This window comes from Papaver somniferum, chromosome 2 (assembly GCF_003573695.1).
Source record: "Papaver somniferum cultivar HN1 chromosome 2, ASM357369v1, whole genome shotgun sequence".
Classification (NCBI taxonomy): Eukaryota; Viridiplantae; Streptophyta; class Magnoliopsida; order Ranunculales; family Papaveraceae; genus Papaver; species Papaver somniferum.
Window position 1 is genome coordinate 38,725,221 of NC_039359.1, and position 27,768 is coordinate 38,752,988.

General features: G+C 39.2%; 2 protein-coding genes and 1 pseudogene across 2 annotated transcripts; 1 reads left to right on the top strand and 2 right to left on the bottom strand.

Moving 5' to 3' along the window:
* Positions 1-11,578: 11,578 nt before the first annotated feature.
* On the bottom strand, positions 11,579-15,937 carry LOC113347403 (lariat debranching enzyme-like). Its single transcript, XM_026591047.1, has 10 exons — positions 15,809-15,937; positions 15,602-15,718; positions 15,332-15,489; positions 14,966-15,087; positions 14,589-14,782; positions 14,134-14,316; positions 13,915-14,033; positions 13,664-13,800; positions 13,094-13,204; positions 11,579-12,158 (listed from the first exon to the last, which is right to left on the bottom strand). Exons 1-10 carry the CDS (start codon positions 15,812-15,814, stop codon positions 12,064-12,066), a joined length of 1,242 nt encoding a protein of 413 aa, XP_026446832.1. The 5' UTR covers positions 15,815-15,937; the 3' UTR covers positions 11,579-12,063.
* Positions 15,938-16,084: 147 nt separating this feature from the next.
* On the top strand, positions 16,085-18,325 carry LOC113347404 (L-galactose dehydrogenase-like). Its single transcript, XM_026591048.1, has 5 exons — positions 16,085-16,380; positions 16,485-16,713; positions 16,797-17,096; positions 17,750-17,878; positions 17,972-18,325. Exons 1-5 carry the CDS (start codon positions 16,088-16,090, stop codon positions 18,101-18,103), a joined length of 1,083 nt encoding a protein of 360 aa, XP_026446833.1. The 5' UTR covers positions 16,085-16,087; the 3' UTR covers positions 18,104-18,325.
* A 580-nt stretch (positions 18,326-18,905) lies between these two features.
* LOC113347405 lies at positions 18,906-24,923 on the bottom strand (annotated as a pseudogene).
* Between the last annotated feature and the right edge of the window lie 2,845 nt (positions 24,924-27,768).

Consider the following 27,768-nt stretch of genomic DNA (forward strand, 5'->3'; position numbering starts at 1 on the left):
ATATTGATATTTTGAACAATAATTTTCTTAGTTTTATTTTGGTTGAATTGAGAACTTTGATGGGTTGTTTTTCTTTGTGAACCTATTTACTATTATGATTTTCTTGCATTTATTATTATGTTTGGATGGTTAGTAATGTGGTGTTGTCTCTACAAAATAGGAGTAAGTAGAATTGTCTTGGTATTTTCTAATTTCTCTTGATATTCCATCTTCCTTTAGTTGTTAGCTTATATTTGATAGCAGATGGCTCATCGTCTTCATGGTTATGTTTTGTCTTTGGATCTCGTGCCAATACTGGTCATTCCTTATGAGAAGGATCATGAGCTAACGCGTTTGTTGTTGGTAAAAGCCGAGGTGGTAATGCTCAGAGAAGTCAGAATGGCGAATAAAGTGGCTACGCGTGCGCGGTTTGAGGATCTATATGAGACATATTCAATGGCTCAAAGGTCACAGACGTCCGGGGGCTTGACTCTGGCTTTACAGCGTGCACTAGATGATACTATAGCTACTCGGAACAAAGCTGAGCGGCTGTTTCAAGAAGCGTTAATTATGACGAATGATATTGAACAAGCGATAGCTGATTGCCGTGCCTTTATTACTCAACAAGCAGGTCCAAACCTCCGTGGGTGTGTTTTGACTTTGTGTGTTGTATCTGCTCTTATTCGTCCTGCCGACATGAAGGCGGAGCTAGCACGTTTGTTAGTGGTGAAGGATGAAGTCGGGATGCTACAAACTCATCGATTGATTGCCCTAGATAAGGCCCGCAAAGCCTATGAAGAACATAAGGAGACGCTAGATATGGCTCAAGCGGCCTGTGCTTCTGGTAAGGTTATGCACAAGATTCATCAGGTGTTAGAAGAGGTGCGTAGTGCTTACACCGACTCCACTACTCAGTATGGTGAGGCATAGTTGATGATGCAAGACTTAGACGAAGACATTTCATACTGCCGCTCGCTTATAGCTGAGCGTTCTTAGTTTTTTTTCCAGGGATTCGTAAAATAACCGTTTGTATTGGGTATTGTGTTGTCTTGATTATATATATAATAGTTTTTTTTGGTTAATCACAGTAAATACTCCTTGAGTTTCCTTCTCCATTTTTTGTGTGTGTGTGTTTATGGATAATCGTGTGAGGTTAGTCCTGAAAATGGAGTATCTAAATCGCCTTTTCCGGTTGATGTGCCTTGCTCGGGATATTTTCGAGATCGAGAACTCGAGTTGGCATGAAAAAGTATCTACTGCGGACCATCTGGTGAGGAAGGTTCAAAGTGAGGGCGATCTTCCTAACATATCCCTTCTGGAATATCGTGGTTATTGCCGTGAGCAACGTCTGACTACCCGTTTTCGATGTGTTATGGCAGACCACGGTATTAGGTCCATTGAGATGGCTCTTGATGAAGTTCACCTGGCGCTTAATATGTTACCATGATGATTTTTTTTATAATAATTTAATTTTTTCTTTTTTTCGGTAAGTAAGAGTTGTGACAATAGCTGTGGAGTAATAAATGCCTTGATGTATGTATTTCCTATAAATAGACTATCTGTGTTAGTATGATGTATTCATTTTTATACTATGTTCATTGTTTATACTAGTATTCTCTATATGGATGAACATTTATACGGTTATGTATTATCTCTGGCTTCCGTGCCATCGTTAGTATCCTCATATAGGAGCGGATCCGAGTTAGACCGCTTACGACTCGTAAGGACTGAAATAGAATTGCTCAGGGAAAGAAGACTGGCGAGTCGTACAAAAATGCGTGCCCAGTTTGACAAGCAATACAAAGTATTCTTAACAGCTCGGAAAGTCCAAGTGTCTGGGCCGGTTTCTTTCAGGGTTCAGCGTGCATTAGGCGATGTTGTCACCGCTCGCCACGAATCTGATCGGATGTTGCGAGAAATAAACCTTGATAATAGATATTGATCAGGTTATCGCGGATGATGATGTGTCCGCTTCTCATCTTCCAATCCATCGTATGCATGATTACGCATTGTCTTTGTGCATGATACGCGCCCTGGTGCATCCTTTGGATAGACAAGTGGAATTGGCACGGCTGTTGGTCCCAAAGAGTGAAGTGAAAGCTTTGCGGACTCATAGGCTGACTGTGCAGGAAAATGCCCGCAAAGCATTCGAAGAACAAGATGAGACTTCCAACATGGCTCGTCACAACAATGCATCCGAGAGGATTTTGTATGAGGTAGACCAAGTGCTAGGAGATATGCGGGATGCTTCAACTATGGCTACTATTCAATGTGAAGAAGTGCTTGTGATGATACGAGATATAGAACAAGAAATCGCACGTTGTCGTATGCTCATAACTGAATCATCTTCATCTTGAAAAGTTCTCCCCCCTTTTTTTTATACATATATATAGCCTAGGTATTCTTAGACAAAAAAGGATTGCTACTAATGTAAGAATCATTCAACGCTTTATGTTTGTCTCTTAAGAATCAAAAAATTGAATTGTTGTTGTTGATGGTGGTTTTTAGGCTAGGGTTAAAATCATAAAACCTTGCATCTGACATGACGCCACTATCACCACTAACACATTTATTGAACCATTCAAACACGCCTACGTAAAATTATCGGGGTATCTTTTTTTTTATATATGTGTGCTATACTCCACAGCAGAACACTCAGTACTGGCTGGCATCATCTCCGCACATGCCAGCCGCGCATGCTATCCAAGCGTGCCAATCATACATACCGCATATTTAATTAGGGTTTCAACACGCTAAACCCTAATTCCACATCTCTGCGCCAAGGCGTGCCAGCCATATCTCCGCGCCAAGGCATGCCAGCCGCACCACATGTGCCAATGGCATGCCGTGCCAACCACATCTCTGCGCCAAGGCATGCGTACCATTCCAGCCGCACCATATGTGCCAATGGCATGCCGTGCCAACCACATCTCCGCGCCAAGGCATGCCAATCATGCCAGCCGCACCACATGTGCCAATGGCATGTCGTGCCAGCCACATCTCCGCGCCAAGGCATGCCAACCATGCTAGCCGCACCACATGTACCAATGACATGTCGTGCCAGCCACATCTCCACGCCAAGGCATGCCAACCATGCCAGCCGCACCACATGTGCCAATGGCATGCCGTGCAATCCACATCTCCGCGCCAAGGCATACCAACCATGCCAGCCGCACCACATGTGCCAATGGCATGCCGTGCCAGCCACATCTCCGCGCCAAGGCATCCCAACCATGCCAGCCGCACCACATGTGCCAATGGCATGCCGTGCCAGCCACATCTTCGCGCCAAGGCATGCCAACCATGCCAGCCGCACCACATGTGCCAATGGCATGCCGTGCCATCCACACCTCCGCGCCAAGGCATGCCAACCATGCCACATGTGCCAATGGCATGCCGTGCCAGCCACATCTCCGCGCCAAGGCGTGCCAACCATGCCAGCCGCACCACATGTGCCAATGGAATGCCGTGCCAGCCACACCTCCGTGCCAAGGCATGTCTACCATGCCACATGTGCCAATGGCATGCCATGCCAGCCACATCTCCGCGCCAATGCATACCAACCATGCCTCATGTGCCAATGGAATTCCGTGCCAACCACATCTACGCGCCAAGGCATGCTAACCATGCCAGCCGCGCCACTGTTCCAAAGCCATGCCGGACCTACCACATGCCGCTGGCTGCCAAATAAAGGGTTGCAACAATCAACGGCTAAACTTGCATCTGAGATGCAGATCTCAGACATCCAGGTTCGCCACCTAACGCATGGCAACTTCCGGCCCAAGGCCAAATATAACGGTTTTGCCAAAACCCTAATTTTGGCCGCGCCTAAAATATGCTAAAGTCATGCCGGCCATACCACATGCCGATGGCTGCCAAAACAAGGGTTGCAACAATCAATGGCCACCCTTCCTCCTGAGATGCAAATCTCAACCGTACAAACTCGCTACCAAACGATTTTCGGCAATCTCTTGGACACGACACCAATTCTTGTCCACGACGCCAAAACCCTAATTTGTCCATGCCAAGAGCATGCACGCGCTGCAACCATGCCGCTGGTTGCCAGAAGAAGGGTTGCAACAATCAACGATTGCCTTTCCTCCTGAGATACGAATCTCAGCCATACAAACTTGCCACCAATCAATTTGTGGCAATCTCTTATCCACGACGCCAATTCTTAGCCACAACGCCGAACCCTAATTTGGCCGTGCCAAGAGCATGTAAGCGCTGCAACCACGCCGCTAGTTGTCAAACGGAGGGTTGCAACAATCAACGGCTACCCTTTCGTCTGAGATGCAGATCTCAGCCGTCCAAGTTCGCCACCTAACGCATGGCAGCTTCCGGCCTAAGGCAAAACATCACGGTTTTTCCAAAACCCTAATTTTGGTCGCGCCTAAAATATGCCAAAGCCATGCCGACCCTACCACATGCCGCTGGCTGCCAAACGAAGGGTTGCAACAATCAACGGCTACCCTTCCATCTGAGATGCAGATCTCAGCCGTCCAAGTTCGCCACCTAACGCATGGCAACTTCCGTCCCAAGGCCAAACATCATGGTTTTGCCGCGCCTAAAATATGCCAAAGCCATGCCGGCCCTACCACATGCCGCTGGCTGCCAAAAGAAGGGTTGCAACAATCAACGTCCACCCTTCCTCCTGAGATGCAAATCTCAGCCGTACAAACTCGCCACCAAACGATTTGCGACAATCTCTTGGCCACGACACCAAAAGCCTAATTTGGTCGTGCCAAGAGCATGCAAGCGCTACAATGATGTCGCTGGTTGCCAGACGAAGGGTTGCAACAAACAACGGCTGCCTTTCCTCCTGAAATACGAATCTCAGCCATACAAACTTGCCACCAAACGATTTGTGGCAATCTCTTGGCCACGACGCCAATTCTTAGCCACGACGCCGAAACCCTAATTTGGTCGTGCCAAGAATATGCAAGCGCTGCAACCACGCCGCTAGTTACCAAATGAAGGATTGCAACAATCTACGGATACTTTTCTTCCTGAGATGCAGATCTCATCCGTACAAACCTTCCACCAAACGACTCGTGGCAATGTCTTGGATGCGATGCTAACTCTTGGTCACGACACCAACTTGGCTGCGATGCTAACTCTCTGGTCACGACAACAACCTGGCTACGATGCTTATTCTTTGGTCACGGCACCAACTTGTCTACAAACGCCCCTTTGGCCATGCCACACGTAGCAACATGCTACACGTTTTTCCACGAAAACACTCGAGTCATCAAAACATGTCACAAATTGGGGGATGCTCATTAGGATATTGGTTTGGCGGTTTACAGTGTGCGGCGTACACTACGCCCGTTACGAGAAAGTGTCATAAGAATGAGGCGGTTAGTAAATACAAGGAGTAATGGTGAAACGTTTCCTTCATTATGGAAACATCAATTCCAGGCGTTACCCGTTACCGTTTCCTTCCATTTACTCAAACCGTTTCCAATTCTTACGAGACCATGGTATGTTTCGTTGCGACTTGTATAAATAGGTCTCACCTATTTCCACCAGACAACAAGTTTTGGTCAGGAGCATACAACACTCAGAAATCATTTGTTAGATTTCCCATCTGTTTGCTTTCCACTTTCTGATACAAGTCGTCGAACAACTACTCTTCCAGAATCAACTATTCTGGTCTCAACACTCTCTTCGCTTCCCTCCCCAAAACCAACCCTTCTCCTTCACTTGGTGACCGAAGTAAGTCTGGAACGACCATTTCTTGGTTTAGGTCGGATTTGTACAGATTGATCTCTTGAATCTAAAGTACTCCAGTGCAGTACATTTTTTAGGGTTTAGACTCGTTTCTCACCCACTCACGCGAAATTACCGAAATCAGCAGAAACCGTTTTCACCCTCAAACAGTTGCAAGCTACTGTTGCTGGTAATGCCCGACTAGTTCGTGAATGTGAAGAGTTATTTAAGGTTAGCCAAACGCAATACCTTCATGTGATGTATCTTTATGTGGATCGACTAAGTGCTAGTCAGATCAACCCTTCAATTGAAAATGTGATGGCTTCGGACGAGGCTTCTGAGGCGTTTGCTAATGCTCGTGTCCTAATGCATCAGAATTATTTCTATAAGATAATCGACATTTGAATAACTCTCTAAGAACACATCTATACATGATTGATCACATTTGTGACTCAATAAAATTCTTAAAGTGTTATATATTGTTCAATTGGCTAGTTTCGGCTAACTTTTAGGAACCAAGCATTATACGCGGTTCGGTTACGGTTCATCCTAACAAGAGTGTATATTCTATTATGTGAATCTCAAGTCAAGTTTTTCATCTAACGGTGATTATTGATTGCTTGATTCTAAAGCTATCTTAGCTTAAAGCTAAAACAACCTTGATCTTGAAAGTCTATTAAAGGAGAACATCAAACAACTGGGATCTTTGAATCCCTGACACTATTCTTGTGTGTCGTAGTTCTAAATTAGAGTCGTCCTCACCTTAAAATCCTTTTAGGTTTTAGCGACTATAAAGACTTCACCTAGGGATTCGTGAATCCATGTCCAGCTACCGTTATCTTGATAGTTTGTGTATCCTGATCTTGTTTTGATTGTTGAGCTTTGGTCCAACAAACAAGATAGATAAAAATCACAAAGTTTCTTCATCTCAGACTTTGTGATTACAAAATTTTATACTTGTGAGGTGAATAATAATCTAGGCTGCTCTTCGGGAGTCAATAAGAATGAATTTTGAGGTTTGTTAGACTTTGTCTATTGCAATCGATTTCCTACCTCACCTTGATCTTTGATCATAACGTAAATCACATATATGATTATCTGTGGGAGGCAGATTGGTTTAAAGTCTTCAATTAAGTTGAAGCAACTCTTAGGTTGTAAAGGACGTCATCTAAGAGAATCAATTACACAGAATCCTGCTGGGATTCAAGAGGCGTAAGGAGCGCGATGTAACTGAATTGCTATGACGGTTTATTTCGGCCTCAACTACAATCCAGTCTAAAGTTATGATAGTAGGCTAGTGTCTGTAGCGGCTTAATACAGTTTGGTGTTCAAGTCTGGACTAGGTCCCGGGGTTTTTCTGCATTTGCGGTTTAATTCGTTAACAAAATTTATGGTGTCTGAGTTATATATTTTTCGCATTATATTGTTTTTATTTATAATTGAAATATCACAGGTTTTACGTTAAAATCAATTCAAGTAGATAAGTCTATCGCAATTGTTGGATACGACTTGGTTGATTCTTGGATATTGATCTTTGGAATCGTCCAACTAATCTCACGGTTTTTGATGGTGTTTTTTTAGCTTAGGGTTAAAATCGTAAAACCGTACAACTGACATGACGTCACTAAGACCATTAGCATATTTATTGAATCGATCAGCATGCCTACGTAAGAATTACCAGGGTACCTTTTTTTATGTGTCATGTTCCACTGCAAAACCCTTAACAGTGACTGACATCATCTGTGCCAAACCCTAATTCTCATGCAAACGTGCCAAGGCATGCCAGCCGCACCACTGTGCCAATGGAAAACCATGCCAGCATCTCCGCGCCAAGGCATGCCAACCATGCCAGCCGCACCACTGTGCCAATGGCAAACCATGCCAGCCACATCTCCGCGCCAAGGCATGCCAACCATGCCAGTCGCACCACTGTGCCAATGGCAAACCATGCCAGCCACATCTCCGCACCAAGGCATGCCAACCATGCCATCCGCACCACTGTGCCAATGGAAAACCATGCCAGCAACATCTCCACGCCAAGGCATGCCAGCCGCACCACTGTGCCAATGACAAACCATGCCAACCACATCTCCGCGCCAAGGCATGCCAACCATGCCAGCCACACCACTGTGCCAATGGAAAACCATGCCAGCCGCATCTCCGCGCCAAGGCATTCCAACCATGCTAGTCACGTCTACCACGCCAAGGCATTCCAACCATGCTAGCCGCACCATGCGTCAATGGCATGCCAAACCCTTGGCCCCACCATGCCAAGCCAATCGCACCTTGCCTTGGTCCCAACCATGATAGCCGCACCATGCGCCAATGGCATGCCAAACCCTTGGCCCCACCATGCCAAGCCAACCACACCTTTCCTTGGCCCCACCATACCAAGCCGTCTGTACCAAACCCTTGGCCCAAATATGCCAAGCCATCCGCGCCATTGTCCTTGGCCCCACCATGCCGACCTTCACTATATGGCTACCAAAACAAAGGCGTGTGAAGATCAACAGCCACCCTTCCATCCTAGATGCAAATCCTAACCGTCCAAGGTCGCCAAACAACGCATGGTAACCTTTGGCCCAAAACCTTAGTTTTGGCCACGCCAAACCGCGCCAAGGCATGCCATGCCACATGTGCCAATGGCATGCCAACCACCTTGCCGCGCCATACCATGCCGGCCTTCCTCATGCGGATACCAAAACGAAGGCGTGCGACGATCAACGGCCACCCTTCCATCCTGGATGCAAATCCTATCCGTCCAAGGTCGCCAAACAACGCATGGTAACCTTTGGCCCAAAACCCTAGTTTTGGCCACGCCAAACTGCGCCAAGGCATGCCATGCCACATGTGCCAATGGCATGCCAACCATCTTGCCGCGCCATACCATGTCGGCCTTCCCCATGCGGCTATCAAAACGAAGGCGTGCGACGATCAACTGCCACCCTTCCATCCTATATGCAAATCCTAGTCGTCCAAGGTCGGCAAACAACGCATGGTAACCTTTGGCCCAAAACCCTAGTTTTTGCCACGCCAAACCGCGCCAAGGCATGCCATGCCATATGTGCCAATGGCATGCCAACCAACTTGTCGCGCCATACCATGCCGGCCTTCTCTCGAATCTAAAGTACTCCCTTGCAGTACATTGTTTAGTGTTTAAATTCGTTTCTCACCCACACACCCGAAATTACCAAAATCAACAGAAACCGTTTTCACCCTCAAACAACGGTATAATCAGGGTCACGGACTTGTCTCGGTAACATTCTGATTGTGAGAGAAAGATATACAAAAAGTTGGTGGAGTATTTTGGTACCCCCACGTTTTCACTATGGATATTCGGCAAATACATATTTCTGGACTTATCGTGTTGTACTCTTTTCCCTTCGTCAAGGTTTCATCCCACTGAATTTTTTCCCTTGTCAACCTTTTAACGAGGCAACATATGATTCCAACAATGTTCAAAGTTTTCTTAATGTTATACTTTTTTTCCTTAGTTTAGGTTTTGTCCCTTAGGATTTTTCTGGCGAGGTTTTAATGAGGCAATTGACGTAGATGCAATGGTCATCGAGGAGAGAAACTAGATCGGAAGAACTATAATTGAATCGGTCCATCTGAAGCATTATATGTGAAGTACCACATATGAAGCACTATTATTGAACCACACAAGCCTTTGGTCCATGTATGCGGCCCATCTATATATAATCAAAGGTTTACACCCTATTAACCTATATATGTATTTCATACATAATGAGTAAATTCTCTTTCTCTTGCCAATCCATACTACAACAGATCTAAAGTGAAAATTGGTTAAAAGATAGAAAAGTTTCGAACTTTTGATATGTTTTGAGAGAAATGAAAATAAATCATGAGTACTAGATTTAGTATGAGATTTCAATACAAGGTAATAATAGTTTCAAGTTTCAACCAATAGTTGGGCCATAAAATCTGAGTAGACCTCAAGTTAGCCTGTAAAAAGTGCGACTGTCATTTAACAATTTCTCATCACCAAAGGATTCTTTTTAGTCGTCCAATTATTGCATTATACGCCCTTCGTTCCTAATTAATAAGAAGGTTTTGTTTTTAGAGAAAATTAAAGAAATTAAGAGAACTAATCATTGAAAATGGTCCTCATGACACTTGTCAATAAAAGAAGCGAAGTGAAATGATCCCCATGACACTTATAAGCAAAAGAAGTAAGTGAAATGGTCCACATGACACTTGTCATCAAAAGAAGTTAAGAGAAAAATGGTCCCAGAAAACTAAAGTAACATTTGACTTTCCCAATTAAGAAACCAGCCTATTTTTTTTGAAACAGCTATTTATAGAAACCAGCCTATTATTTAAGAACGGAAGGAGTATATAAATTCGTTCAATTATTCAATCACACAATCACTCTGCTGGACCTCTAGATAACAGAGTCCACGTGGTAATAGCACCGCAAGGTTTGGCAAATTGTTGTCTCACACAAATTTGCAAATTACCGTTAAACCTCTATAATTTAATAGCCTTGGGAACTAAATTTTATTAATTTAAAGAGAGATTAAATTATCGATAAATTAATAATTTATTATTTTAAAGATAAATTAATAATATATTAATTTAGAGAATATTTTCTATTCATAACGTTAATAAATTGAATGACTCCGGGTTTTGACTCTCGGAGACCACTTGACATTACGAACTATTAGAAATTAAATGCAATTAGATTTGAACTTCAAATAAAAACAAGCAACTATTGATTCATATGATCCTAAAGTTTATTATGTATAAAGAACTTTTCAAATTTTTTATTAATAATTATTAATTTATATAATATTTGGAACTTGCATCGTACTCTTTTTCGTAAACATATCATCATCATAAAAGACAACTCGGGATTTTCGAAGGTTATAAGCTGCAGGGTCTGATTTTTAGTGCTTACTTTTGCATTCAGATTTTAATTTCGCTCAAAACAGATCGAATATAGAAATTTATGCATCAACGAAAACTAGCCACAATGCAGACATGTAACCAATGGGAAATTTTCTGATTTCGAATCGATTCTGGAGTCCAAGTTCTCTACACTGACAAATTGCGGGGTAAAAAACCAAAAGTTAGTGATACAAGATTTGAGGTCCTATTTTGCTAATTATCATTTCCGCTCTAGATATGCTTCTAGTGTCACTAAAATTCCGATAAGAAATCATCATTTCGAGGATGACTTAGCGCTCTTTTTATTTATTTTTGATAAAGATAAGGATGACGAAAATGGATGGTGACGCTCATTGCAGAGATAGGGGGAGACTAGAATAAGGACCTTGATGGTTGACAATTTTAGGTACTCGAGTGTGTTGACTATTCCCTGAAATGTGGTGGTGGTTTGACTAATTAATAATTAACAATTGCTTAGAATATCTAATTTAATCTTCTTATGCAAAATGAGAAAGGTAGCTTAAAATCCATTTAACTAATATCAGAGATTAGATTTTTAAAATTGAAAAAGACGAATGTGCACCCTGATTTTCGGAGAGTGTAGTGCATCCAAAAGAGTACTCAAGGTTATATTTAAAAGTCGAGTGTTTAGCATGGGCCTTGTAAGTACAATTTTCCAGCAGCTACTCCAGGCGTCAGCGATCTTTGGATCTTGATTCAATACTTATAAGCAATAGAAAAGAGCATGGCACAGAGATTTTTATATTAATTTACTATTACATTTCATTACGTTGTGGTTGGAGCAATGAAAGCAAGGAGCAACCAGAGTTACATAGGCAAAGGCAAGTCACCAAACCAAAGCGGGGGATAAGCAAGGCAATAAGTCTTTGTTTTAAGGATTGTTGTTCAAAAAAAAAAGAAAAAAGGAGCAACATGTTAGTATTAAAAGCCTACATTAACATATGGAGCGCGATTAAAGCCGAAGCAACTTACTAGGCTACAACGATATACAATACAACAATACCTTAGATGCTGACTTATTAAGCTAAGGACAAAATAGTAACTATCTTAGAAAATGAGCTTGATCGCTGAAATCAAGAAAAAAAAAAACACTCTCTATTTTCTCACTGAGCTTCATTACTCTTTAATGGAGTTCCAACAACTACATAATGAAAACAATAACAGTAAAACTAACCCATGGATGTGAGCTTTATGCCAACCACGTAAAAATCTGAGTCATGCTCTTCATTAGCTCTTTTGTATTAGACCTATTGTTGAATATTACCTTTTCAATATGAACAATGACTCAACTGCTAATACAGGGTCACTAGTACCTTTTCATAGAGGGACGTAAACCGTCAAAAATTGAATACTCCCCAAACATCACGCTATAGTAGCAACCCTATCTAAGATTATGATCATCGGGAATAACATCAGCCAAAACAAGCTTTACATATCATGTTAGGTATCCACATCACCTTCGGGGAGTTCAATTTCGTCTACATCATCAGTTGCAGCATCGTCGTCATCACCATCAGAAGCCGCTTCATCTATATCTGTTAATTAGTTAAAGAAGAGAACATATAAGACCGATAAAACAAAAAGCAAAAAATCAAATAGACCTAAAAATAGGATTCGAATTTAAACTATCATGCAAACAACAATGTCTAGGTTTTTATACAAACTTGTACAGAGCGCTTAAAATTCAACATTCCTGGAAAACAAATCCAAGCATACATGTGCCTTTGCGGTAATCATGTTTACCCTTATCCTGTACTTGGCACACAATATCCTAGCGTACAAGCACTTTTCCAAAGCATGTTTGTTAAAGATTTTTGTTCTTTTTTTTAAGATTTTTGTTCAGCCAAAGGAACACGAGCACATTTAGATTTCACACTTTGATGCCATCTAACCTTGAAGCATTTTTTTAACACAAAAAGTTCTATCAGTTACTTAGCAGCTGAAGCCCAAAGTTCTTCTACCGGCAGTAGATCATCCGTCTGAAACATGTTTTACATACTAATACTAATTGCCTTATTGACGTGACATTGTAACTTGCAAGATGCTTCTCAAGATATTCTCTGCTTTTCTGTTACATTTTAATTTGTCACTGAAGGAAAGCCTAGGTTCTTAACAAACCCCAAACAGCAGTTTGTTACCACTATTTCTAAATATATTTATTTTCTTTTCTATGTTTCAACAGGTAAGCATAACATGTTTCTTACAAAATCCACGCCAGACCAGCTCTGGGCTAGGATTAGTTAACACTGGGTGAAAAGGGTTTTCCCAAGTGGCAACATAATTCCCCCTTGTTGAAATATCAGAATCCATGATTCCACTTCAACAATTACAACTTGATATGTATAAGCACCACAATCACCTCAAAATATCAATATAAATAAGAGAACGTTCAAAAATGAAAATCAAACGAAGAGATACAGCACAGTAACCGTCTAGTACAGATATTGCTAAACGATAGAAGAATACTTACTTTTTGAGCTATAGGGCATAGGACTATGTTTTGATTCTGCAGCAGCATCAAGAAGATATGGAAGTTCTAAAAGCTGCAATAGAGATGCTGTTTGCGGGTTTCTCGATTGCCCTGCAAAACAGAAAAAGACACTTACAATATGTACAAAAGGAATATGCACTATATATGCCTTTGTTTAAAACGACGACACTAACATCACCATGGTATTATTTAATTAATAATGGTAACTTGAAAAGAAATATTAAGCAACTACAACAACTTCAGGAATAATACAAACAAGATTTAGGGAAACAGAACAATATAGTTCTACTAGTTACTAAAATGGCAACCAAACTTCAGGAAGGTATGCTACGTGAAATATGGGATCTCATCTTGGTGTTTATCAAGATTTACTAATTGTGGAGTAGATTTATGCTACGGGAACTTCAAAAATATACCAAAACTGTGTCGTCTGCATACACATAACACTGAGCACTAGCTTTAAAGGATGAAGAGAAAACTTTCTCTTTTGATCAAATTAACTACGACATACAATAACCTTTATTTTCATACCAGATCTCGAAACATTACCAGAACAGGAAGCCCTCGACATTGAGTGGTTGGGATTGTAGGGAGGCACAGTCTGCACAAAATCAAAAGGCTTCGGGCCTCTAGTTGCCAGCTTACTCTTAACCCACTCGCGATCTTGCTTGTCAAGCTGTACACTCCTATATTCAAACAGAAAGTCAGACAAATCTAAACTACGATTTCAACTGCAAGCATAAAAACACAGAGGCAAACAAATAGAGAAGTCCTTAAAGTATGTTTTACAAGATACACACCCCAACCATGTGGTATTTCTGGTCAAAGGAAAGATGGAATTGAATTTCCTTGTAATTGCAAGCCATTCTTCATCATACTGAATCTCATAGGGTCCAGGCTCTGATGGAATATCCACAATCTGAAGAACAAAGCAACACCAGAAAATGAAAAATATAAGATTATGTCTTACATAAAAATTAAAACTAAAGTGTTAAACACGTGAGCATAGGAAGGTATACCTGCAAAAATTTGCGACCTGGGAGACACTTATCAAGTGCAAGAAACTTTGTAACTGGACCACTCTCCCCATGCTGGACCGATGCTGCAAATTTGCAATGCAGATGAGCAGAAAACCAGTAAGGAGGCTTCAATTTCTCCATCAGATCTGCAGCGGCTTTACTTCCCAAGGTTTTATCCTGAATCTGCACAAAATACAAAGCAATCATTGTGCCGCCAGAACTAACTGAATGCGCGAACTTGTGCCGACAGCCCGAACACAAGAAAGCAGTGTGACAATGCAAATGATGTATGCCTGAATCCTATTCAAGAGAGTGCAAGAGTTAATAATGGCCAGGAATATCCAACTCCTTAAGATACGACGAGTTACGGTTCTGCAATGGAGCGTATTTTCAGCATGGAAGCATCCCATTAGTATTACTATCAACTACCTGATATATCAACATATAAGACTTACCTCTTGCTCAAAATAGGGTTTGAAACGAACTAGTTGCTTCCAATCTCCATAGTCGGTGATACCCACAGGCCAATCATGTGAGAGGAAAATATCGATAGGTTCTTCAACTTGCATGAGCTTGTAGACATCGTACTCACGCACATGATAGATAGATCGAATATCACTCTCATTATAAGGAGGCCTCTCGTAATGCCCTGTTCATAAAACATGTAATTTGCTTTCATGCACAATGAAGACCGTATTACAAACCTAATAAGAAATCAGCAAGGAACTACAAAAGACAGTCCAAACTGAACTTGAGATATATGCCAGATCTTTCAAGGAAACCCACATGGCAATGAATGCAAAACTTGAATGAAAAGAAATTGTGTACTTACCTAAGTGGTAATGGCGTGCATTGTAAATTCCAGACAGTCCACCAATACGTACAGTACCAAACTTTATAACCCCAGCAAATCCCAAAAAATATATATTAGGCGCTGTCCACCCTCCATAGTACCTACCAAAAGAATGCAAAAAGGAACAGCTTATAATTCTGGCAACATGAGCACAAAAAATTAAAAGCAATCTGGATTTTCTTTGACGAAATATTATTCGTGTCACGGGTTACAGAATACATAATTTAAGACCTCATATTGGTACTTGAAATCTTAACTTTCAAAGAACCTTACGAAGGGCATTTAGAGCCAGTGAGTCAGCCAAATTCATCATACATTCTTTAAAAAGACAAAGTATTAACTCACAGTTCCCACAGGTAATTGGATGCTTCATGATTCCCACCAATAAAGATAGTAGGAAACGGAGCAACTTCTTGACCAGAGTAATACTTCCAGAATGAATTCATGGTTTTGTATTTTGGCTTCACGTTTAAACTCTCCAAATCCTTCTCATTCCTTACAGCCTAATATTACCAAATAAATCAAAGACGAAAATAACCACATAAATTTCAAACCAAATAAACCCTAATTTTAACTTCGAAAAGAAAAACCTAAAAAAAAAATATAAAACTGAACCTGAAAGTCACCACAGCAGATAAGTAAATCAATCTTTGTGTTCTCAACTTTCTCCAAATGTAATAAAGTTGCATAGACATTGTCTAAATCTCCATGCATACATCCTTCCACTGCAATCTTTTAACACCACAACAACAACAACAAAAATCAAGAAAAATTCAACTAAAATCAAAATCGAAACTGAATATTAAAAACTTGTTAACTTACTTTCATCTTTACTAATGATTCACTCAATCAAACAATCGATTCCGCTGTTTTCTCCGCTTTAAGGAGCTTCACTCTAGACAAGGTTTTGCTGGAGGAGAATTTTAGGAGTTTGGAGTACCGTAAGAATTGAGATGCCGAATAGCAGAATTTGATGTTTTGTGTTTATTTTTGTGGGTCCCACTTTGCTGTTTCTTTCAAATTTGTGGGTCCCACCACGTTTTCGAATATAATAATGTACGGCTGGAATTTTCAGTATTTTATTAGGAAACCGATTCAGTGATGAATTATCTTTCGTCCTCCACTATATTAGATTCTTTCGCTGTCCACTCTTGTTGCTACTCTACTACTACCAACTACTACAAGTTCCTCTGCAAATCCAATTATCAGAATCTAGTACCAATAATGGCAAAACTTGAACAGCGAGAGCTTGGGAACACAGGTCTTAAACTAAGTTCTGTTGGATTTGGTGCATCTCCATTAGGAAACGTTTTCGGAAACGTTTCAGAAAAAGATGCCATTGATACAGTTCGTGAAGCTTTGAATCTCGGCATCAATTTCTTCGATACATCTCCGTATGTTGTTTAAACCACAATTCTTCAATTTCCCAGATTGTTTTTTAATTTTTTTTTAATTTGTAAATTTGATTGGGAATTTTTTTTTTTTTTTTTGTTTGTAGGTATTATGGGGATACTTTATCAGAAACAATGTTAGGGAAATGCCTCGAAGCAATTGGAGTTCCAAGAGATCAATTTATTGTGTCCACAAAATGTGGTCGATATGGTTCGGGTTTTGATTTTAGTGCTGAGAGAGTTACAAAGAGTATTGATGAAAGTCTGTCAAGATTGAAACTTGATTATGTTGATATTCTTCAATGCCATGATATTGAATTTGGGGATCTTGATCAGGTGATTATCATTTTTTTTGGTGAGGTCAATTTTTTTTATTTACAACTCAATTTCAATCAATTTTTTTCTTGATTGTGCAACAGATCGTGAATGAGACCATTCCTGCACTTCAAAAGTTAAAGAAAGAAGGGAAGATTCGTTTCATTGGTATAACTGGACTTCCCATGGAGGTTTTTAGTTATGTGCTTGATAGAGTACCTATTGGTAGTGTGGATGTGGTTTTGTCATACTGTCATTATAGCATCAATGATACAGCTCTTGAGGATATGCTACCTTACTTTAAGAGCAAGGGAGTTGGTGTGATCAGCGCTTCCCCTCTTGCAATGGGACTTTTAACGGAGAGAGGGCCCCCGGAATGGCATCCAGCTTCACCAGAACTCAAGGTTAAGTGTTCTTTATGACTTATTTCTATATTGGATCATGGTTCTTCTTGTTTGTATTTTTATCATCATTGCATTGTGTTATGGGGTCTTCTTTCTTTGTCTATTCTTTGTTATGCCCGCAAACTCTTGCTGTATGCATTATTAGATATCTCTTTTAAAATTTGAACCGAACAAAAGATTTATTTTAACATTTACAATCATGCATGGTAGGTTGGTGGGATTGGACACAATAATTTTTGGCTTGAGAAGAATGTATACAACAAGCAAATTGGGATAAGTATTAAGACATACTTTTCACTGAAACAGTTTTGTTGAGGAATATTTGTTACAAACTTCAATATGATAAAAATACAGACACTAATTTTGTTGCGAACAAACATGGAATACCAATATGGTAGGGTGGTTCTTACCATACGAGCAATTAGATCTTCTTGTGGCTGTATAGTTTTTATGGAATATTCTAGAATTCATTTGCCTTGAACTCTTCTAGTTCTAGGCATACTTGTGTTGAATACTCTGCTCCACTCAGGCCTTGTAGTTTGATTAGTGAAATCTATATATTCCAAGTTATACTTTCTCTTTTTCTTTCTCAGCACTAATGATCTGTATTCTTAGAGTATGGTTTGGGACTGACCTCTATATACTTGTGACAGTCTGCATGCAAAGCTGCTGCTGCTCATTGCAAAGAGAAGGGAAAGAATATTTCAAAGCTATCCTTGCAGTTTAGCTTATCGAATAAAGAAATTTCGTCGGTGTTGGTCGGCATGAACTCTGTTCAGCAGGTTCTTATTCTCTGAATACCTTGTTATAGGATATGGTTTCAAAAAAACTAAGCAACTTATATCTGTTTCAATTGTTGTGTCTTTTTTTCTCAGGTTGTGGAAAATGTTGCTGCTGCTGTGGAGCTCACAACCGTTGGCAAAGATGGGGATATCCTTCTGGAGGTTGAAACCATTCTACAGCCTGTGAAGAATCAGAGTTGGCCTAGTGGTATTCAGAAAAGCTAAAGCAACCAGTGTTGGTTATCAAAATCACCTTCTATTTGTTTTTAATGCGTGTATTTCCTCTTTGAGGTAGCCACTTGAACCTTGCTATTCAAACTATTGTACCTGGCTCTGTACTTATAAAAGAAACTCTTTTCTTTGATGATGAGAAAGAGTTGACACCTATGAAATAAGAGCATTCTCTGTTCAACACATGAAAGAAAGCATTTCTTTTGTTTGGGGCAACCTGTTATATATATCTAGGACTGTATATAATGTGTACCTATCCACACTCATCCCATGCTTCCGAACTTTGGTCGCTTCATTTAGGTTAAGGTCATAGAACGAAAAAAGTTTGAACTAAACTGTTGGATTATCTGTCTAATGCAGCCTTCCGAACGCTGTATTTATCTCACAGTTTTTTTTGCTGTGGGCCCGTGGGCCCTGTGGAGGACAGCAGGGAGCCACCTATAGTGGAATCCATTGGAATTTGTGTGAGTAGTTGTTTTGGCGAGGTTTTTTTTGTCGGTTCAAATAGAATTTTTGTTGTATTATAATTAAGCAGCGGTGAGATTGAAGATTCTTGACAAGGACTTGAGTCGCTCTTCCATTAATATAATCAAATTTAATAAAACTTCTCAGGCTCATACAAAAGAAGTGTGAATAATTCAAGGGCGTTACTGCTGAATGCAATACAAAAGCCCCCGCGCAGTTTTTTTTAGAACAGATTCAACCATATCCACAGAAACCCATTGCGTCTTTGGGATCATTCTGAAATGGAATAGGTACAAACTGTAACAAAATCTCAGCACAGTGACTAAAAATGGAATTTTCAAAGGTACATTAATAGTATAGAGATATACTGAGCTGTATCAGTTCTAAAGAATTACAATTTTACACAATAAGAATGATGAGAAGCATCATATGCCAGGGTACATAGACAACTTAACAACCCACGGCCAGCTTCCTGAACAGTTTCTGAGATAAGCAAGTCTCTGAAACAGTGAAACTATTGAAAGAATAACATTTACAAACATCCTTAATCGTGCAGCAGAATATCGTATATTCACCCAAGTCAAAGCTGGCTGTCAATGAAGATGAATTACTCAAATGGTTGTCAAATCTCTGTACCACGTATTGGTGGATTATGCGTCACTTTCTTGGGACCATCTCCAAACTGAAAGGGAGGTCCTCTAATGGAGTAAGTTACTAATTGCCAAATCAGAGTAGTTTTCTTGGAAATGGTGGTATTTAATTGGTGGCTTGTTGTAAAGTCGGCCACGCAATCTCGTCATCTTCAGTATATCCATTTATGAAAAAGTCTGAGCAATTCTTCCGGCATCCATGGTTATAAGGGTTTCTGAACTTCCCATCAGGATTTCGAAGATACCCATAGCGAGCCCTGTTTGCCAACTCATTGGTGGTGATATTCCGTGCTACCTGCAGAAGCCATTTACAGTTCCTCATTTAAGGTGGGCTGTGCATAATGATAAATATGACAGATATTCCCATATTTGTCATGTTTCCCAAGATGAGATTGATTGACATCGTCATATGCAAGAGTACTGGAAAACATAAGATGAGTACAGGATTGCATAAAACCCCAGCTACATGCACTCAACTGACCACAAATGATCTCAATTGCGCAGATTGCATAAGGCCATCTGATGGAGTTCAGGGTTCTAAGAAGCCCCTTCCAGTCTTGCTTTTGTTCATTTTCAAGAACATACAATGTCAGTCAACCTTGTTGTTTGATCTTTCAACCGCCAAACCCCATAACTAATTCAGATGCAATGTACTTTTACATCTGAGCAACTAAAACCAAGGTTTTCTAGCATAGATACTTGTTTTACTGCATTCATTACTATGCAGAACTACTAACAGCGACCAAACCAAACGCATGTCAGAAAAGTGCAGCTTGTTTTCTCGATATAGAGGGAGAACATGCAGATAAATTGGAATCACCTGGTTTATTATATCTAAGAAACACCCTATTTAACTGTTCTTAATGGAAAAAAAAAAGTCATAGATTCAAAGCAATGTACCTGTGATGACTGAGATATAGTCAGCGTCAGGACACAAATCAGAATAATAGAGTCCATCACGAGAAACCCAACAGCACCTGGATGTGTAGCTACCACATGATGAACCCAACTTCCGGATGTTGGTGATGCGGGTACATCTGTCCAAATTCCTATAAAAATACAAGGGTACGAATGAATAAGTCTAAAATGGGCAAGTTCGTGTGAAAACAAACAAGTGTTACATTGAAAACTGTTTTATTTAAGAGGACGTACTTTGAACTGTAACAACAGTACTGATCAGTGCTGTCATGGTTCCCATGCAAACTAACATAAAGAAGTCCCATTTATTTCTCTGCCATCAAGAAAAATACAAGATTATTATCTAGAAATCAATTTCGTAATACATAGCTCTTAAACAAAACGATCACATCAAGTGTGATAAAAAGAGCCAGTAAATGATGCAAAGTTGGCAACTTACGGATATGAATTACCCAAAGATAATATTACGAAGGAACCGAATTATATCTTCCTACTGGACACAATTTAGCGAGACAAGGTCAGTGAAACCCATTGAATCGTTCATCAATCCAAGTGCAAAAACAGAACCAGAAAGAAGAGCTAGTCTTCATAAATTTAATCATCATCTAATGGTCAATTTTAAGCAAGGCCGCTCTATACCACACTAAATCAGTTACTAAAAGACATCTATTTTATGTGGCATTTTCTACTCAACTGTATCTGACCACTTACTATAAACTCTTCCGGCTCCAGAAGAAATTAATGCTGTATTTTATAGAAAACTGTAGTTGCCACTTCTTACCTTCCCCACATAATTTGATATCCATGGACAATGATGGTCAAACTGTTCCACACAGCGCTTACAGGTCGGACAGTGCTTGGACCTAACTGGCCTGATTATCTGATAATAGTTAGTAGAGAAAACAATTTGGGATTTAGGATGTATAACTTACAGTAAGCTCAAAAGTAAAATATCTCCAAACAATAAGAGCTAAATGAAAAAACCTTGCAAGTAGGACAAAGTTGAGACCAATTTCCCGTCCAAATAGAGGAACTGTTTAGGTCAATGTTCAACAACGGATCCTGGAACATTCAAGAATCAAAAGTAGGAAATCAACTGTATGTGTAGTCTGAAGACGTGTCAAAGATGCATTCACAAATGTTATAAAACACGTACTTCTACTATTAAAAGCATAAAGGTGTGGAACCGTAACAAAATCCAAGCTACTACACAGATAAGGGAAAATGGACATTAAGACAACAAACATATATTTCAGTCTAAATATCTATGAATATTTATTACTAAGGTAGATCAGTTGAGTATACTGAATCAGAAATTGATAGAAGGTTTCTTTTCAATGACAGTTGGCCTGGTATAGAAGGTCATTGGATGTTATATAAAATAGACGAAATATGTGACACCGTCGTCCTTCAGAATATTAGCTCTATTCCTCGATCTCCTAAACCAATGAAATATAGCGAGATCCATGATCAATAACTTTATATTTTCTCCCTTTTAAAATTCTTTGTTTGTAGTGCACAATAGGTCGTCAGACATTTTATATCACAATTCTTTTTTTCTTTTCTTTTTTTTGAAGGGCATATATTGCAATTCTCGTACGTATAGTATTAAAATGGTCCTTGATTAGATAAGTTAGTGCACTAATTTGAGGCTTGAATATTAAATGGCGGAAAAAACAATGCCAGAGGATATATACTTTTCTATTGGTGTTACCCTGGTATAAGAGAAACGCTTCTTTACACGACTTACCCTCAGTATAAGGAAAACCGTTATGAATCAGCTACAACGTACTCACTTGAAAAAGAACTAAATATTTCACAGTGTTTATCATGCACATGTACATATAAGTAAGCCGGAGCTTGATAATATTTAAAATCAATACAGAAACCATCACATACCTCTGTATCTGCAGGATCTGACTTTCCAGAAGATTTCTTTACGTAGCCTGGATCCTTACTGCGAGAAAATAAGGGAATTCATTGAGAAACAGTTTACACAATTGAAGTGTCTCTATAATAATATTACTAATGTCTTTGACCTGAAAAGCTACTGAATTAAGGTAATTGTGAGTGATAGATAATCCTTGCAAGTTACCTGCCACATCTGTGAAGCATCAAAAGTGCAGCAACTGCAAAAGATATCGCAGTCCATCCCCATAGTCCGACGACAGCAGTAACTTTCCTGAAATTTGGAGCTAGAACGAGTACGAATAAATTAGAAATCTGGAATCCATTTCTGAAATATTGTCAACTGGTACCAGACATATTAATATACGATTTTGAACATACTGCCACACACCTAGAAGAACTGAGTTGAGAAAGAGAATGGCTTGAGTGATTATAATGAGCACTAAGGGGCATATCCTACAGATTCTATCTTCCCCAAGAAAAATTTGCCTCCGCAGAGTTTGCCTCCACTCCTCTGTGCCTTCGACTAGAAAAGAAAAGAACAATAATTGTGAGCAAGATCAGAAACAGAAATGAAAACTAGTAAAAGATATCGATGAGTCTTTCAAGAAACTGATTTAAGAAGGTGACAATACCAATTACAGAAACTTAATTGACCCAAAATCACAATAAAAAGACATTGGAAGAGTCAACTAAATGTTAAAATTGAGAAACTTTTCAGAAGGGAAATGGGGCTACTGTATAGTGAAAAGTGATTGGAAAGGCATGCTTAGAAACTCTTGAGAACCTAAGCCGCACACTCAAATCATGTTATGCAAATTACTGGAAGGCGAAGCAAGATTCTTCCAAAAGACCACCTTTATGCAAACAAACTATAGTTCTATTCATGAATTACCGATCGTTTTTCTCTTATTTTCTTTTGCTTTTACCGAGATTATTTGTGCAAAACACATAAAAAAAATTTATTTCAAGAAAAGAGTACATACAAGGATAAAGCCGACGTTTCGATGACCTTTATCATAAGCAAGTTGAGCAGGAGTAAGTCCAGCTTTGTCTTTCACCACTAACTCTTGCTTTGTACCAGCATGTAAAAGTATGGTGCATGCTTCCACATTACCTCGTAATGCAGCCCAATGCAAAGGTGTACAACCTTAAACAAAAAATTAGAACACTGTTAGCGCAGAAGAACTATGAAGTAGCCAAATAATTAAGCACTGTTGGTGTTTCTTCTGTGGTTCAAGTAGGAAATACAATAAATTATCTTGACAGAATATGAGATGCGGGTCAGGGTGAACTGTATTTCAATAAAAAATTCTCACAAAAAAGAGAAGGCAATCTAAAAGCACACTAAGGTTAGGTTCTTAATAGTGTTTAGGATTGTAGCTCATGAATTCTAGACTGAAGAATTTCCAGCCAAATATGAAATAGCATTTGTGTGCCGTAAAGAGACATGTTACGCCACAATTGTGATTGATGAACATGACCCTAGGTTGGTAACTAAGAGAAATTGTTCATTTTTACTTCAGATACATACAGGTCATGAATATGACTTTTAAAAGACAGAGGAAAAAAAATTAGACGAATATATACAGAGCTAGGGTACGGTGTACCTTCTTTATCTTGTCTCCCTTGATATGCATCTCTAAACAGAAGCAGCCTTATAGTGTCCACAAAACCCTTGTAAGCAGCCCTATATCATACAGGTATTTTGGAATTATAGGTAGTACACGTTTCAAATGGCAGGTAATGTTCAAATTGGATTAAAGCATCATGTATTCAAGAACTTGTAATGCAACGTGATAATCTTAGTGACATGATGCAAGGAGAAGAAACAAATTAGAAGTACAAACTACATATGAACGTGTTCTATAAACAAAACAAAAACTAGAAAACCCTATGCAAATACAAAGAGGTTACTCAATCATTTGCAATTGCCCGTCCCTCCACCGATACTGTCCCCACTTAGTCACTTTGGTCATCCGGCGTAGATAAACAAAAAGTTAGTGACACACACCAATGAAGAGGGCTTCTCCCTTCGTTATCTGGAGTATCAAAATCAGCTCCATACTTCGCCATAATGTGGTTTAAGAATCCCGTTTGGCCATATTGAGCAGCAACATGAACTGCCTGGTGCATATATAATCAATTAACTCAACTAGCACAACTATTTCCCAGAAAAAACAAATATCAAAATTCACATCAATTCCCTTCTAAATCCCATCTTAATTTACTTTACCCGATATCCATTAATATCGGCAGCTTCAACCCGTGCTCCATTTTGCAATAGCACATCAGCTGCAGCAATAGCTCCTCGAACTGCTGCCCAGTGTAATGCCGTCTGCTGTGCATTATCAACAGCATTGACATCGCCCCCATGCTTTACAAAAATAAAGCAAATGTTAAAAGCAATCAAGAAAAGGAATCAAATATGGTAAATTATATGATACAATCAATATATATACCTGAATGATGTATTGCGTAACTTCTGGGATATTATTTAGGGCAGCCCATTGAAGTGGATAATAACCATTTCCATCAGGTGTAGAAACAGAACAACCATCTTTCCCCACAAATTTCCTTAATTTTTCTAAATCACCGTAAGCAGACGCAGCGAAGACATCATTAATCTCAACTACATTGATAGCACTACCGTTGGTTTCATTTGTGTTGTGGTTGTTTTGAGTATCTGCAACTATCTCGATCTCTGAAGAAGCCATTAATTAAGATCTACAATGATGGAATTTAGGGTTTCGAGAGATATGGAGAGAAGGAATTAATCGGGTTGACTTGATTTGGCTTGATTCGTTTTGATGAAGTAAAAGCAGTAGTTAGGGTTTATTTTAACCTACCTCTGTTTTGGACTGTATTGTAGTGTTCTTGGTTAGAAGTTTCGAAGATCGAAGACTTCTTTTGACAACTCATATCTCTCGCAGCTAACTGGAACTAACGGTTAGCTCTTAATTTTACTGAGAGTTAAAATAATAACAGCGGCTTCCGTGCTTGACTTAAGAATGTCCATCCCCTCAGGCCAATTCTTAAGCACATGTCAAACTAGACTAGTGAATGTTACTACTCCTATGATCAAGGGTATGCACGCTGCTAACGCTGCTGTAGGAGTATCTAGATGGGTGGGATTTTTTATTGAAAAGCAGCCGTATAAACTTTGTGAAGAATGCAAAGTTCATGATCATGATACTAATCTTTGCAGTGACAGGAAGACTCGTCGACTCAATATGGAAAGAACTGTCAGAAACTTTGATCATGTTGTTGAACCTGTTATTCTGCCAGAAAGAGATCTTCAAGAACTTGCAAACCTTTTTATACAACATGGACACCAAAGAAGATCTAATTTGCGAGAACCAATGGTATGCATATCTCATATTTTACAGCTACAAATACGCAATACGACTCTTTGATTGCACCTGTTAATAGAGAAGTTCCTCACAATAAATCTTCGGCAGCCTGTGCAACCACTAGTTCTGGTAGTCGTACCTTCATTCGGCGTAAAAGAACTCGTAACCTCGCCACTATTGTCTCATCTGATGATGATTTTGTCCAAGATTCTGCTAGTCACCATCAACTGAATGTTGTTGTTACAGATTCGACTAATCATTAGACTACTGATCATAATGTCCAAGATCATAGTAATGTGAAATTTGAGCCAACTATGTCGGACGTTGCTGCGGAGAATCGATTTCTAAATCGTAACTACACTGATGATCGACAACATGTACCTTTTTATAACAAATCCTCAAACTTACTTGTTTTCATCCTTTTAATTTTTATCTTTGATACTGTTTGGTTTCGTTGTTCTTTTTCTTCTTTTAGTTTTTATTTCTCTGTTTATTGGTTTTTTCAGTTATTTTTTTTTCCTTTGTCTTGTTTTTATATCATGAAGATTTTCTCTTGGAACTGCCAGGGTTTTAATAACTCACATACTAGATATTACTTTAAGTTTTGCTTGACTCAGTATGTGTTAAAGCACTGCTCGGTCGCACTCGCAAGCGTTGTTATCTCAAGCTTGTTTGTCAAGTTTAGTTGTCAAAACTATAAGTCTTGATTTCTAGTCTACTTATAGCTATGTCTAGGATTATGATAGAATGTGTAGTTGAGCTTTAGACTTCACGGTGTTCATCGATTGAAGATGAAGAACTACTAAGAGGAGCTTGTGGAACTTCATCAACAAAATGTATGTGGATACTTGAACTCATCTATCACTCAGAAGTATATTATATTATATCTCCTATTGAGACAAAGTCGTATAGCTATATAGACTTTACATTATACACATTTGATATTTCAAGCTGAGTTTAACTTGCTTATATCTTTCTCGAAATATGTGTTGGAAAGCTTTTTGCTTTAATTACGTTCATCATTATTCTTGACGAAAGTCAAAAGATGATCATGTGAAAATCACCTGGTAACATCTTACATGATTTGTGTGAGACAGTCATTTGATATAGGCTCGCAATGTTTCGTATTGATCATTCGATCACTTGAAAATTGCTTATAAGCTAATAGTTTGTGTGAGACAGCTATTGTCGTCTTCTAAGAATGTTTAAATGATTGAAATGGGATTTAAGAGATAAAACCCATGTCTGGATACATTACCGTTTTTGTACTTAGTGTACGAAAAGTTTTGACGGAATTCATGACCGGAAGTTTGCATAACCGTTCGCAAACTTATTCAACTGTTTAAGTCAGGGTACTTAAGTTTGCATACCCGTTCGCAAACTGATTTAACTGTTGAAGTCCGGGAACCAAGTTTGCGTACCCGTTCGCAAACGATTTCAATTGAGTTCGGTCCAGAGCTAAAGTTTACGTACCTGTTTGCAAACTGTTGGCTTGAGACCAATGTCCCGAACTTAAGTTTGCGTACCTGTTTGCAAACTTAAGTGGTACAGGTTCTAAAATCGGTTAAGTATGATTTCATACTCGTGAACAAATACATTTATAAATTATGGAATGCAATCTTTTTTGCAAACCGTGGCTAAAATGTTCATGAACTGATTCATTTGAATCAATCCGATTTTGCTTCAATTATGTCTTGTATACTTCTATGAGAATATAAACAATTGAACTACTCTATGATTAACACAATTAAATTCATTTGATTATTAATTGATATAGAAGTTGGTAGGGTTTTGAAAGAACCTACAACTTAGAACTGCAAGTATACAGGGTCAGTTGTAGTGAGTGAATAAGCAGGGAAAGTCCACAGGGACAAGGAGGGAGCTGTGTTGATTTTCTATGTTTCTTAATTGATTTCGAACCTAAAGTGTCAAGACAAAAGCTAAAGCTCAGTATGGATATGGAGATTGCTAGGATTTTGGAGTCCACCACCTAATCTTAGCTAAGTAATTCAGTTACAGTGATGTCATTGTCTCTGGTAAAAAGTATTTATCACAAGTATTAATTGTCTGATTAAAGCACAACTAATCAAAAGATAAATCTATTCATTTTAAGCATGATTTACAGCACAACAACATAGAATTGATCAAACTACCAAGGATGCATGACATACATGGTGAAAGTAATATGTTGTGGAACTAAGATGAAATCTACCCTTAAGCAATTAAGTACAGCAATAACACCACTAAAAACATGAATCAATTTAGAAAAATATTAAGGGCTCCATCTAACCCTAGCAGAATGGATTACATAACAAACATTGTGAACAAATGTAATTGAGTTCTACTGAACATGAAATTATGCTAA

Excerpts from the sequence above, each read along its gene's own strand:
- LOC113347403 (XM_026591047.1), bottom strand. Across the intron at positions 14,034-14,133 it reads CAGGTCGCAAATTTTTGCAG|ATTGTGGATATTCCATCAGA; the intron begins GTATACCTTCCT and ends TTTGTTCTTCAG. Across the intron at positions 13,205-13,663 it reads GTCGAGGGCTTCCTGTTCTG|GGCAATCGAGAAACCCGCAA; the intron begins GTAATGTTTCGA and ends TCTGTTTTGCAG.
- LOC113347404 (XM_026591048.1), top strand. The coding sequence starts at position 16,088 with ATGAATTATCTTTCGTCCTCCACTATATTAGATTCTTTCGCTGTCCAC. Across the intron at positions 17,097-17,749 it reads CAGCTTCACCAGAACTCAAG|TCTGCATGCAAAGCTGCTGC; the intron begins GTTAAGTGTTCT and ends TACTTGTGACAG. Across the intron at positions 17,879-17,971 it reads GCATGAACTCTGTTCAGCAG|GTTGTGGAAAATGTTGCTGC; the intron begins GTTCTTATTCTC and ends TTTTTTTCTCAG.